At 36.0% G+C, this 14,071-nt stretch overlaps 1 protein-coding gene across 3 annotated transcripts; it reads right to left on the reverse strand.

Moving 5' to 3' along the window:
* Positions 1-246: 246 nt before the first annotated feature.
* Positions 247-12,253, reverse strand: LOC104601538 (uncharacterized). Of its 3 annotated transcripts, none has more exons than XM_010264900.2 (5): positions 12,142-12,253; positions 11,929-12,010; positions 4,057-4,129; positions 3,317-3,372; positions 247-610 (listed from the first exon to the last, which is right to left on the reverse strand). In XM_010264900.2, the coding sequence occupies exons 2-5, from the start codon at positions 11,991-11,993 to the stop codon at positions 496-498; spliced, it is 309 nt and encodes a 102-aa protein (XP_010263202.1). In that variant the 5' UTR covers positions 11,994-12,010; positions 12,142-12,253; the 3' UTR covers positions 247-495. The 3 variants fall into 3 exon arrangements, with proteins under 3 accessions (XP_010263202.1, XP_010263200.1, XP_010263199.1); XM_010264898.2 differs by having other exon boundaries at positions 12,113-12,245; XM_010264897.2 differs by having other exon boundaries at positions 11,929-12,228.
* Positions 12,254-14,071: the final 1,818 nt, after the last annotated feature.

Genomic DNA, 14,071 nt, shown 5'->3' on the forward strand with positions numbered 1-14,071 from the left:
AAACGATATGAAATTGTGTTTGGTATGTATCTTCCTAAAACGATACAAATGCAATTCAACCTCAGATGGGAATATTCTCAACACCATACCCCACCTTGAATTGGAACTAAAGTTGCATTTACCACATGGTGCTCCCTTTTAACCATAGAATCTGCCTAAAACGATATGAATTTGTGTTTGGTATGAATCCCCCTTCCATAAATCTGGCTGTTAATTGTTAAATAGGTGACACTGCACATCAGGAGATACTTTCCTACATGACCACATTAATGAGATACGAAAACAATAAGAATAACATTACAGAGTGAAGTATAAATTTGAAGGTGAAATGGTACTACTACCCCATGGTGATTCTACCATTTCTGTAAGTGGTCACAAACCAAGATATACAAACAATTACAATTCAAGCTCTGATATCATGAACGTTGAGTTTCGATTGAAATTACACTTACAATTTCAAGAAATCAGTTCTAATCAGAAGCTAATCAATAGGTTCTATAATTCCATTCCTGGTCCAAATTCTTCAATAGTTTTGGTGGCAAGTGTCAGAACATCCACAAATGCGCTGAATGAAGCACGAAGAAATCTAGCCTCCACTGCCTCAAAATGCCTGAACCCAAAGGAGAACTTAAAAATAACCAGAGAAAATGAAAATTTGTATTACATTTCTAAACTTCCATAATGATCATCTACTTCATGTTCCCAGAATACATTCCATAAATGTCAAAACCTTGGGTAACAAGTGAAACTGCTCAAGCTGCTCAGCTACATGAAATAAAGTAGTTTCATTTACGTTTTTCATAGCATTTTTTGGTTATCTTCTATGGAGTTATTTCTAATTCTGTATATGAAAAAAAAAGTCCTTGAAATCCTAAAATGGATTCATTTTATTTTGTGATTTTTATCTTTTAGGAACAAACAAACAAAACTGGTTTCATTTTAGATGTTCAACTTGTCCTCTTAACCAATCAATAAAAGAAAAAAGATTTGTCCTCTTAAATACAAATAGAAGTTGGTTTCATTTTAGATATTCAACCTACCCTTTTAATTAGCCAGAAAAAAAAGATCCATCCTAAATGCTAATAGAAACCCATAAATTCCAGATGGTATCCAAACACTCCATCAGTGTTGAAAATATTTCCATTAGATTTCTTTTCTTTTTCTTGATCAGCAACACAAATTAGGAATTTTATAAAGGTATAAAGAGCACCCATGCTGCCAGAAGCTAATAGTAAGGAATAATACAATTTATCCACCAAAGAAACAAAAAGAAGTAAAAATATCTTAACTCTATCACTATTACACTAAATATGATACAGCCAAAAGCTGACAGATGCACAGAAGTTCGAACAGATTTAGATAAAATGCTATAACCCTAGGCCTAGGGATTGTTCCCCAATGTGAGCAGATCTTACAACCTCATCTCTAGGAAGGGAAATAGATAGGAGCCTAGAAGACGTAGGAACCAACCTGAATGAGGTTGGTGATAACGCTCTAGGTTCCCTAGTAAAACGGTTGAAGCCAGGGACCAGATACTGATGACTTAACCCAACCTATTATCACTCTGCAATTGCCTATCACCAAACCTGTCCAACATTGCTGCTTTGCAAATTTTAGACCTTGCAAAAGGATTAATAGCTCTGCCCTAATTGAGTTGCCTTCACACGTCAGGCCTGAAAAACTCAAAAGAATAGTGCTTTCATGATCTATAAATACTACCCTAGTGCCTGTAAGAACCTAGTTGCCTAAAGTGCGACCAGTCAAATTTTATGGTTCCTAGAACTGGTGCAACTTGGGCTGGTTTAAGGTCAACCCTAATCCAAAGGGGTGTTCTGTATTGCTGTCACAAGAAAGTGCAGTGCATTCCAGAACATTGGCCCCCACTATAATGTGAAAACCATGCTTTTGGAACTCACCACATCCTTGGTGATGTTCTGCATGCTGTGGTGTGTTGTGTTCCAGAACTCATCACATAAAAAGGACTATCTGTGCTGTGTTGTGTGTATTGGATCAAAGACAGTTTGGTGTGTTTTGGAACACAAGAAATAAGTGTATTCCAAAATCCATGATATTTTCAGTTCCAAAACCAAGCAAAGCCAATTCTAGAACATGCCACGGCTTAAAAGAATGTGTGCTTTCTTTATGGTGCATTCCGGAACCAAGTAAAATGAGGTTTTGCCACAGTACCAAATACCACCAAAGTTGTTGGAACTCCCATCCCTAACCCTAATAAAATCCGATGACATTGGATCAGATTGGGTTTGGGTTTGCCCAATTTCTTCTTTTTTTTTGCTTTAAAAATGCTCTTGCTTCTTAGATTTGGGGTTTGCTAATATGGGCATCTTTAAAAAAACAAAGGTTAACTGCCTTTTGTATTAGTATATATATTATATATGGGAGCAAAGTTGATAGTACTTTAAGAGTACTAGATTATTGATGCACATAATATACATACACACACAGACATGTATACATAAGGGGCAGGAACCGAAAAGGTGGTAGAAACTTTTGACTTTACAATCAAACTGATGATATGTATATTGTCTGAATACATATATTAAGAAAATGTAATCTCCTTTCGTGTGTGTATTTAGTTTGTAAAATAGAGCCTAAAGACATTTCTGTACCACATCTAGTCAATAGTCAATAATAAGATGGCTGAGTCATGTGAGAAGGCCAATACTGGCCTAGTAGGAAGGAGTGATCTGGTAGGGAATCTGTTAGCCATATATTCTGGTCCACTTGGGGTGGGAGATTCCTTGGGGGGTGAGATACTAACAGCTCTTGAAGGGGTACAAAGGGCTAAAGACATGAATATTAATAAATTGATCATAGAAGGAGATTCTGAAATTGTGGTGAACTAGCTAAAAGAGGACAACTCTAAGCTTTGGAATTACAGATATGAAAAGAGTAAATTTAAGTGGCTGACTAAGGACCTTGAAATTCAATGTACATGGGTAAAGAGAAGTGCAAATTCATTGGCAGATGGTCTAGCTAGGCAAGGGGTGAACAGAAACTTTATCTTATGGGCTGTGTTGTAATTGCTTTATATTTTGGGTGTACCTTGGCTTGTATTCGGGAGTTAAGATTGTTTAGCTCCCTTGCTCTATAGTTTTCTCAATCCTTTAATAAAATTCACTGTTATTGATCAAAAAAATAAAAAAAAACATCAATTTATAGTAGAGTTAAAAGACCTGATACCATCACAATTTAAGAGGGAGAGAAACAGAGACTAGTATCCTGAAAACATAGTTCCCAATCTTTACAGAAGGGGATAAGAAACAAGGTAATGGTTGTCACTAGAAAAGAAACTCACACTGAGAGCTTTCCATCAGCCACAGACATCTTCCTCCTCACTTTGTCTGGCTGCAACTGGAATTGGAAATCAAAGTCTAATTAAAACCAAATAGGGGAAAAAGGAAATCAATAGTTCAAGGAATAATGCTGTCCTTTTTTTATCAGCACAAGGAGTAATTTATTAATGCTTGAAAAAAATTACAGATCCTTGCTACACAGTAGCCCAAATACATTGGAAACCAGAATGGCCACCCTGATTACCATGCCCCCCTTTTATTAATACAGATTACAACATTGCCCAAAATAGAGTGGATCTGTCCACTCCCTGTTTTGCAAAAACATCTGCCAGTCCATTTGCTGTTCTTTTTACCCATCCAAAACATAGTGTTACAACTTTTTGCAAGGTTGTCAATTTCCCTGAAAGCAAATTTATATTTCCAAGGAGCTGAACTAGTTTGTTTAGCCCAAGAAATAACCAATAAGGAATCTCCTTCCACTTCTAGCTCTCTAACACCCATCTGTGTTGCCAGTTTTAGTCCTTGTAAGAGAGCCATTGTCTCAGCCTTAACCGAGTTGCCAAATCCAATTGGCCCAGAGAATAAAGCCACAACTGCACCTAGATGGTTCCTGAAAACTCTCCCTATACCCGCCCTCCCCTCCTTATCAACAGCCACTAGATTTCAAAATTAATTATCAGCCACTAGATCATTACAGCAACTATTAGATAACCAGGAGAAAAATTAAGTAATGTAAGCTCACCTCCTTATCAACAGCCAATGCTGCATATACCATGGATGCATTCTCCTCAGACTCATAATCCACTTCCAAGTCACTGCAGGAAAAAAAAAAAAAGACTTGAGATACAAACAAATACTGTAGTTCTTGTTATGTGGAGTGCAGCAAAAGATTTAAAATATAGATGAAAGTATAAATATTTATATGGAACACCATTCCATGTACACCTACAGTTAACATACTTTTACAAATTAAGTCATCTAAAAATGGTCTAGAGTTTTTGCATCCCAAGGGAAGAGATCCTTTAGAGGGTAAGACCCAATCCAGACATCCTCCCAAAATTTAACAGTATCCCCTGAACAAGCATCATACCTGACAAACTGGAGGAGAGTGGGCAGAATACCATGAATTTCCTTCCACAGAGATGCTAATGTAGCCCGGTTAGAGACACCTGCATCCCAGCCATTCCCCAATCTACCATGAATACTGGCTATTACTTTATGCCAGAGTCTGTCCGGTTCCCGTGGCCATCTCCATAAACATTTTCCTAACAACTTCAAATTCTTTTTATTCACATTCCCAATTCCCAGGCCTCCTACTTCTAGACTTCTACTCACAACCTCCCAATTAACCAAGTGGTCTTTTTTATCTTCTCATGATTCCCACAAAAAGTTCCTTATCAGTTTCTCTATCTTATTTATTTCCCTTTTAGGGATCCTAAAGATCGACAAATAGTAGATTGGAAGATTAGCAAGTGTGGACTTAATCAAAGTAATCCTACCCCCACCTGAGATGTAACTTCTTTTCCAGGTTGCTAGTCTCTTGGCACACCTCAAAGATTGGACTCCAAAATCTACTCTCTAGGGTGTGCACCTTGGGGAAGCACTAAGTAGGTTAGAGGTCAACTTGAGATGGAACAATCTAGGACATTTGCAACAACTATAAGCTCTCCTTCTTCCATATTAAGTCCCGCTATACAGCTATTTTCAAGATTGATTTTAAGATTGGAGACAAGTTCAAAATTCCTCATCAAAAGTTGATCTCCCCCTTCACAAAAGATTATAATATCATCTACAAACTGTAAGTGAGTAATCGGTAACCTATCCCTTCCAAGCATTAATTCTATTCTCCCTTTCAGCCTTAGAAATCATTCTACTCAAGACATCCACAACTAGGGTGAACAGGAAAGGTGAAAGGGCTTTTCCCTACCTCAAACCTCTACAATGTGGAAAGAAGTCTCTCATAATCCCATTGACCAGAATCGAGTAATGACAACTCTTAACGCATCCAAAGATCCAATTTCACCAGTTGGAGCTCTTACTTGGAGTACTATGCTGGTTTGAAGTGGTTTTAGGTCTTAAAGTTAAACTTCACAAAAGCAAAATCATTCCAGTGGGTCCTTTTCCAAACTTGGAAGATTGTGCTAGCTTAGTGGCCTGCCAGGTGGACTTTTCTCTTGTGAAGGTCTTCCCCTTGGGGTTAAGTGCTTTTCTTCTGCTATCTGGGATCCAGTTATTGAGAGAGTGGAGAAAAAACTAGCCTCTTGGAAGGCTAAGTACCTATTTGTTGGAGGTAATGTGACTCCTATCAAAAGTACTCTGGCCAATCTTCCCACCTACTTCCTATCCCTCTTTCCCATTCCAGCCAAAGTAGCTAAGAAGCTTGAAAATCTGTAGAGGAATTTTCTCTGGAGGGGATGGGAAGAAGAGAGAAAAATCCATCTTGTTGGGATCAAGTTTGTTTGCCTAGGGAGGAGGGGGAGGGGGTTCTAGGCCTAAGAAAGTTGAAGGTAGTAAATTTTTTTCTTCTAAGTGGTGCAGGAGGTTTGCTTCTGAAAGAAATTCCTGGTGGAGGAACTCAATTGCCTCTAAATTCAGGGTGGATCAGGGAAATTGGAACTCACAGGAGCCATTCCCAAACAGTTATGAACTAAAACTAATTATATCCAGATTCAAATTCTTAGTTGAATATATTGCTTATTATTTATGTGTATATATTTGATTCTACATAGAAAGTTATTTATTTATGTATATATGCATTCATAGAATATGACCATAGAGCTATCAAGGTTGGGTCTACCCAACAAAACCAAACTGACCAAACCAACTGTGTTGGTTCTGGTTGTGTGTGTTTCCCAATTAATAATTGGGTCAGGACCAGCTCTTTCTGTCTGAACTGATTAAGACCCAAACCGATTATATTATTAATAATATATAAAGGTTTCCTGATTTCCTTGTAATTTTTGTTACAATTTACATCTAAAACACTAAATTTCATAGACAGTATATAAGATAATTTTGGTTAAAAACACTTGTTTTACCAGCATATAACTAATTTACCATTTTACTGTCATTTTTATTGAGGTTACATTATAAAAAATGAAGTTCTAAGTTGTTATTACCATAGGTAATCATGGATGTCAACTATCATCAGGTCAGACCCGATTACCCTGATTAATAACTGGTTTGGTTCTAGGTCTATCTTATATAACCCGATTATTAATTGACTCAGAACTGGTACACCTGGTCATTGTCATGATATCTAAAACCATACCAAAAATTTAAAACATATAAATGGTATTATTTTAATAAATCATACCATAAAATACCTATAAAATCAGAAGTTTAATTAAATTTGGAAAGATATAAGTATTGAGAAATGATATTTAGCTCCAAAAGATTAGATATGAAAACATGGCTTATTGGTTTAAGAATATTAAATGGGACATCAGTACCTGTATCCATGCACTGGATATCAAGAAATGGAGAGTTGTACTTCCATTTCTTTTATCAATGTCTATGTGGCTGCATCCATATCCATATCTAGGCACAGTCCATACCCATATCCATTTAGTATGTGAATGGTATATTAAGCAGTTTAAGCTTGGTGGGCTTGCTCTATTTAAGCTCGGTTCATTAGAATACTATAGTTTATATTTTATATAATAAATATATAGCACATAATAAGTATAAAAATTATAATTTTTGTGTTTTTGATTCTTGTCTATGTATTAGTTGTGTGCCTCAAATCAATGACTCTTTATTTGGTTTCCAATATATCCAATGTAAATTATAAAATCAATGACTTAAATAAGGTAAGTCGAGTCTGGGTGCAACTTGGCAAAATGAGCCTGAGATCAACTACAAATTTGTGAGCCCAAGCAGAGCAGGCCAAAGCTCAGCAGGCCTCCAAACTGAATGTCAATTGGGGAAAAAGTTGTGTAGCCGGAATCAACATTGAAGAGGGGGGGGAATATCCAAGCCATCTGCTAAGTTGTGAATTGAAAAATTGGCCTCTGGAATACTTAGGAATGCCCTTGGGCGGGAATCTGAAAGCTGAAAGCTTCTGGAAACCAGTGGTAGAGGGGTTCATGAAAAAGTTGGCAATGTGGAAGAGAAATTATATTTCCTTGGGGGGAAGAATCACCTTGATAAAATCAACCCTTGCAAACCTTCCCACTTACTTCCTTTCCACCTTTAAGATCCTAATGAAAATAGCTAGGAAATTGGAGAAGATTATGAGTGACTTTTTGTGGGAGCCGGGTGAAGAAAAGAAAGATTGTTTAGTGAAATGGGAGAAAGTTTGTTACCCTAAGGACCAGGTGGATTAGGTATAGGGAACCTAATAAAGAGAAACAAGGCCCTCCTAGGGAAATGGCTATGGAGATTCCCTTGTGAGGAAGAAAGGTTGTGGCACAGAGTCATTAAAAGCTTACATGGCGATGCAGATAACGGCTGGGATGCAAAATTAGCCCCCAATGCAGCTCCATCCTCTCCTTGGAAGGCAATCTTTGAGGTATATCCAACTTTTCTTCAATTTATCAGATTTGATGTTGGTTGTAGCAACAAAGTCTTATTCTGAGAAGACCTTTGGGTTGGGGATGTGCCTCTTATGTTTAATTTCCTAGACCTCTAGTCTCTATCAAACTATGAAAACAAACCTGTTGCTAGGTTTGGTGTGCTTTCAGAATCAGGGATCTCTTGGGATTTTGGCTTTAGAAGAGGGTTGAGGGAAAATGAGTGTGAGTCACTAGTGCTGTTGATTTCAACACTTGAGAGGGACCAATCTATAGCTGATTGTAGATTGTGGTCCCCAACTTCTGATGGTTTATTTTCCTGTGCATCTTTTTTTGGTTTGCTCACTCATATTAACCCTATGGGGGTGAACTTTCCAGTGAGAAAAATTTAAACTAAACCGATCCCTCCAAAAGTACAAGCTTTCTGTTGGGAAGTGTTCCTAGGGAAGGTAAACACTTGTGATGTACTACAGAAAAGGAGGCCAAACAATTGCCTCTCTCCTCATGTGTGTGTCCTTTGTTTGGGATGTAGTGAAACTCTAACTCACTATTATCCTGCTCTTTTGCTTCTGGTATTTGGAATGTTGTTTGTTCTCTCTTTGGATGCAGATGGGCTCCCCCACAGGATGTGGTAAGCCTATTCAACCCCTCTTTCCTGTGTCAACGGAAGAAAAGGGGAAAATGTATATGGAAGGCAGTGAGAGCAGCTGCAGTATGGACTATTTGGGAGGAAAGAAACCTGAGTCTTTTCAGGAAAAAGCAAAACAGTGGAGGAAGTTATTGAAGCCATAAAAATCAAAACTGCACATTGGGTGAAGACCATGGACATATTTAGAAACTACTCCATGAATGAGATACTAAGGAATTAGGCTGAAATAGCACAAATAGATGTACCCAAAGTTTTTGTAAGCATGGAATGGAAGCCATCAGCATGGAACAAACTAAAACTGAATTTTGATGGGAGTTCTCTTGGCAACCCTGGAAGGGCAGGCATAGGGGGTGTGTTTAGAAATTATCTGGGTGTGGTGGTGGCACTCTACTCTGGACCAATAGGTTATGGTGACTCAATACAGGCTGAATCTCTAGCCCTACTTCAAGGTTTAAAGATGGCTAAGCAGATGGGAACAACAGACTTAGAAATTGAAGGAGACTCTCTATTGGTCATCTCTTGGGCCAAAAACATCACATCAGCACCTTGGAAGCTCAAGTTTATTTTCAGAGAAATTGACACACTTGCAAGGAAGTTCAACTCTCAGTTTGGTTGGGTTAAGATACCCTAGCAAACAAGGGGCAAATAGATCTTCATTGTATTGGGCAGAATTGTAACTAATTGTTGGAGATTGCAAATTCCTATGCAATCTTTAGCTATTGTATCTTAATCTCTGTTATTAATGAAAGATTTTTACTCATAAAAAAAATATATTTCATTGCTTCCTTTCTTGTGATTCATTGTGTATATATAGAAAGAGCATTCTTTTTTGGGAGTTGCATGGTGGTCCCATTATCTAACAGATTGTTTTATATGGCCTATACTGTATATATCCTTATTTTTGGCATTGATATCTTACCTCTAGACCTGTTGATGGGCTAGGTAGCCCGATGGGCTGGCCCAGCCTTGCCCGTTCTATGTTGGGAATGGACAAACTTTTAAGCCTGCAGGCTAGGCTTGGGCTCTAAACACCAGGCCCGACTATTTTTTGGGCCAGGCTTAATTGGGAAAGCCCAAGCCCAGCCCGAGCCCGAGCTCGACCTGATAATAGTATATACACAGTAAAAAATATAATATATTATTAATAATATATTACACAATATCTATCCAGATCAAGCTTTGGGCTTGAATCCAGGCTCGGGCTCAAGATCTAGGCCCGAGGTCAGGCCGGGCTTTGGTCATTTTCTGTTTATAAAGAGGCAAAGCCTGGCCTAGCCTGGCCCATGAACATGTCTGCTTACCTCTTCAAAATAAGCTCTTTATGAACCCTAACTCATGCCATAGGGTCCAACACTCTCATCGCTCCAACATCCATAAGGCTTGTCATTTGACCTGCACTTTCTTTCAGTAATTTACTGCCACAGTCTAACCTGCTCCTTCCCATATCTCCAAACCACTTTCCCAACAATGTTTTGTTCATGGTCCAAGGTCTAACGTCCAAACCTTGATTTTGCAATAATACACCTTCTTCTAATCAAACCAAATTTCTTTTTAGCTTAGAAACTCCGGTCTATCTACAACGGAGGTAGACATGGAGAACAAGGATAGATAATAGAGCAGCAAATTAGGTGGCTACATAAGAAAAACGTTTTGCTACTATGAAACAAATAAATCTTATTGATCAAAAAAAAACAAAACAAATAAATCCTATTCTCCAATTTTAGTAGGCCAAAAAGAGTTCCTATGAACCAAGTAAACAAATCATTCCCACCCCCAAAAGTAAAGAGAAGGACAAAAGAGAAAAAGAATCAAAACCCTTAGTTTGTGAAGTATAACACATAAGAAAATGATATAGTATAGCATCTCTTGTATATATTTAATCAAATCATACTGCAGTATACATTCTTTATTCCTTTAATTATCTTTCTAGTTGAGGGGAAGCTCTCCCTCCATTAATAAAATCTCATTTACCTTTTAAAAAATAGGGTAAAATACAAAAACCTCACATCAAGTTTCTGACAATCATAAAAACCTCCCCTATAGTTTCATATACCTCCCCTGAACTTTTGAGAAACTCGACAAAAACCTCCCTTCCATCATCTTTCTAGACAGAAAACGTTAGACTAATGCACCAGTTTTTTCAAATACCTATTATACCCTTTTATAAATTATTTTACAAACAAAATTACTGAAATAACCGTTTTAACTTGACAAAAACCTCCTTTTACAGTCATCTTCTAACATTTTTGTCGAGTTAAAATAGGATTATTTCAATAATTTTGTATGTAAAATAATTTATAAAAGGGTAGAATGGGTATTTGGAAAAAATGGTACATCAGTCTTAACATTTTCTGTCTGAGAAGGTGATGAAAGGGAGGTTTTTGTTGAATTTCTTAAAACTTCAGGGGAGGTGTTTGTTAAAATGAAACTATAAGGGAGATTTTTATGATTGTCAGAACCTTCAGGGTAGGTTTTTGTATTTTACCCTAAAAATAATAAGATACTGATATTATTAACTGGTAAACAGGAAACGCATCCAAATACCACCTTAGCTAAAGCACCAAGAATCAACATTGCTCCACCCTTTTCAAGATATCTGCTTTTCCATCCTATAGTTTCTTTCCACATGTTTCACTCAGAAATCCAGATATGAGATGATTTGTACTTTGCTCACAATGCTAAGCCCCCAAAATGGTTAGCAATATTAGGAAGATCACTTGCTAAAGTTAAACTTTGAACCATTGACAAGTTTTGAAAAAGAAAGGTAAAGAAGGTTACCCTGATGAAACCTTCTCCTCCTACCCCAACCACGGCCCTACATCTATGCCTTCATAAACAAAAAGAGTTTCATCCTTACCCGACAGATGTCTGGAATTCAAAAGAAAGCCTTTCAATTTACCATTTAGTACAATAATTTCATCTATGAGGTTTTTGTTAGGCCTCACGTTGTCCTCTGGCAGACTAGATATTTCTACATCTATATCTATGCTCTTCAACAAGTTATTGGTAACAATCCAGTCCCCCACCCGCCTTCCCCCAGTTAAACATCAGAAAATAGTTTATACATTTATGTAACATTATTTCTGAATCATAAGCACTATTATTCAATTGTGTAACTTCTTTCAAAGATAGAATGTTTCACGACATACATAATCTAGTACTACATTCAACAGATACCTTTTTCTCTAATTTTCTACTTGTAACGATGTATACTTACTTAACAAATCCTTTATCTAATCTACTACTGTATTGGAAAAATCAGTGGCAAGATTGACATAAAGAAGAAATAGTCGATAAATGTCATATAACCTCAAGCAGAAAACCAAAAGACAGAACAAAAACCCAGTAAATCCAGCACTCATGAAGAGTTAGATTCTTCACCAAAGGGAAGACAAAAAATAGTACTGATTATTCAAGAATGAACGAACGAGAGAGAGAGAGAGAGACCGACCAGCTGAACTCCCATTGGGATGCAAGAGTTTTATCATCCACCGTTTCACTAATGGCCGAATCCATTTCCTTGGTACAAAAGTCTAGCAACAAATTGAAAACAAGGGTTAAGCAATTACCAGGAGGCTGGAGACTGAGGCTCTGTCAAGAAACTGAATTCGGTTGTTTCTAAAAGATGAAAATACCCTTGAAGAGGCTAGAAATAACCCCCTACCCCCAAGTCCCAAGTAACTTCTTTTTTGAAGGGCAAAATTTCATTGCATAATGCTCGGAGTGCCACCAAACAGGCTTCTTCTATGAATGAAAAACTGTTTGTTCTGTGCAAGAACGCCTGATGCTTGATCAAATCTAAAGACTAGAGCTGTCAAACGGGCCGTTGGCCCGGTGTGGCCCACTCAAATTGCGGCCTGTGCCATGCTGGCCCTCGGGCTGTCATGGGCCATGCCTCCCTCTAGAAAAATTTGGGGGGTCAGCCTGACATGACTCACAGCCCAAACCCGTGTGAGTCCATTATGGGCCTGAACCGAACTAAGCCAAACTGTTTTTTTTTTGATATTTTTGTTTTTTGTTTTTTATTTTTTTGCGAAGTAAAAATGTAAAACTAAAATACTTTATTCCTTTGGGAACTATTTGAAAAAAATAAGAAATCTAATAAAAAAATAGAAAAATACTTAACCAAATATAAAGTCAGACTTAAAGTGGACAATAAATTGCAAGAAAAATAAGAATTTTATTTCATTTAAATTTCAATCATATAAATCATACAATGGTTGGATGAATGAAATATGAAAAATAGAATAAATTAATAAATATAAAAATACAATATAGTTACAAACTTACAATTTACAAATTGAAAATAAAAATTACATTATTGAAAAAATATCAAGTTAAATAAAATTAAAACAAATTTTACAATAATTTGAAAAAAATGCTATGCAACTATTAAATATACAAAAAATACTTCACCATTTTCTTTAAGTTCCACCTGGGCCTCCATCTCCTTGAATTTGATCATCTGCTTCAAGTGAAACATCATTAGGTGTAGTGTCATGTCCTCCTTTGTTTTGTAAATTATCCTTAGCATCCAACCAACCTTTAAAGCAAATGCACATCTTCAGACTTTCATCATTCATTAGCTTCTCTTGTTGTCTAACATCCTTATACTTACATTAAAACAAGACCCTAATGGAATTGTAGACATTGGAGGGGTTAGTAGATTATGTGCCATGGTAGTGAGGATTAGATCATTTTTTCATATTCACTTCACCAAGCTAAAATATTAAAATTATTCATTTCCTCAAAGGCAAAGGAATCACCTAAACTAAAAAAAAAATGTTTGTAAATAAAAATTAAATTTAGTAAATGAACTTACTGATGAAGAAGTAATGGATTTCTGCCTCTTAATTGTTATATGCCAAAATTTTTCTTTTGTACTACTAGAACTAGTATCAGAAGTGGAAGATGCACTTGCACAAGTTGTAGATTTCTTGTGCTTTTTTATTTCAGTTTCATATAAACTATACATTTCAAATAAATTACTATTAATATTTTCTTTTTTATTTCCAATTTCTATATTCATATTTTTACAATATGTTTCAAATAAAATAACTAAATCATCTTTCCTAATCCTAGGATCTAATATTGTAGCTATGCAATAAAGAGGAGAAATGTTCTCCTAATATTTTTTAAATTTATTTTCCATTATTTCAACAATACTTTTAAATTGTGAATTTTTTTTTATATTTTGCAAAACAATCAATAACCATCATTAACTGATAAGCTAAATTACAACTAGTTGGGTAATCAACACCTAATAATTCCTTAGTTGCACCATAAAAATGCTTTAAAAAATCTTTTATACAAATTCTCATTTTATAGTCTTCCTCCATTATAATATCATGTGGCATTTAAGCATTATAAAAATTAGTAAGAATTTGTTTGTAAGAAATACAATTTTCTAACATAGCATAGATAGAATTCCATTTATATTTAACATCTAATACAAAATGTTTATATTTTAAATCATAATTTTGATATAAATATTTAAATTCTTGTTTTATTGCTCTAGAACTTTTAATATATATATATAATAAAATTTCTAATTTTAGAAGTATGATTAGAAATAATATTTAAAGCATAATAAA

Source organism: Nelumbo nucifera, chromosome 8 (genome assembly GCF_055504915.1).
Source record: "Nelumbo nucifera cultivar China Antique chromosome 8, China Antique-T2T, whole genome shotgun sequence".
In the NCBI taxonomy this organism is placed as follows: Eukaryota; Viridiplantae; Streptophyta; class Magnoliopsida; order Proteales; family Nelumbonaceae; genus Nelumbo; species Nelumbo nucifera.

Bases quoted from the DNA above. Each gene is read 5' to 3' on its own strand.
- LOC104601538 (XM_010264900.2), bottom strand. From the start codon at position 11,993: ATGGATTCGGCCATTAGTGAAACGGTGGATGATAAAACTCTTGCATCC. The intron at 4,130-11,928 runs GTCGGTCTCTCT...TTTTTCCTGCAG, and splicing joins TCCCAATGGGAGTTCAGCTG to TGACTTGGAAGTGGATTATG. The intron at 3,373-4,056 runs GTGAGCTTACAT...TTCCAATTCCAG, and splicing joins CATTGGCTGTTGATAAGGAG to TTGCAGCCAGACAAAGTGAG.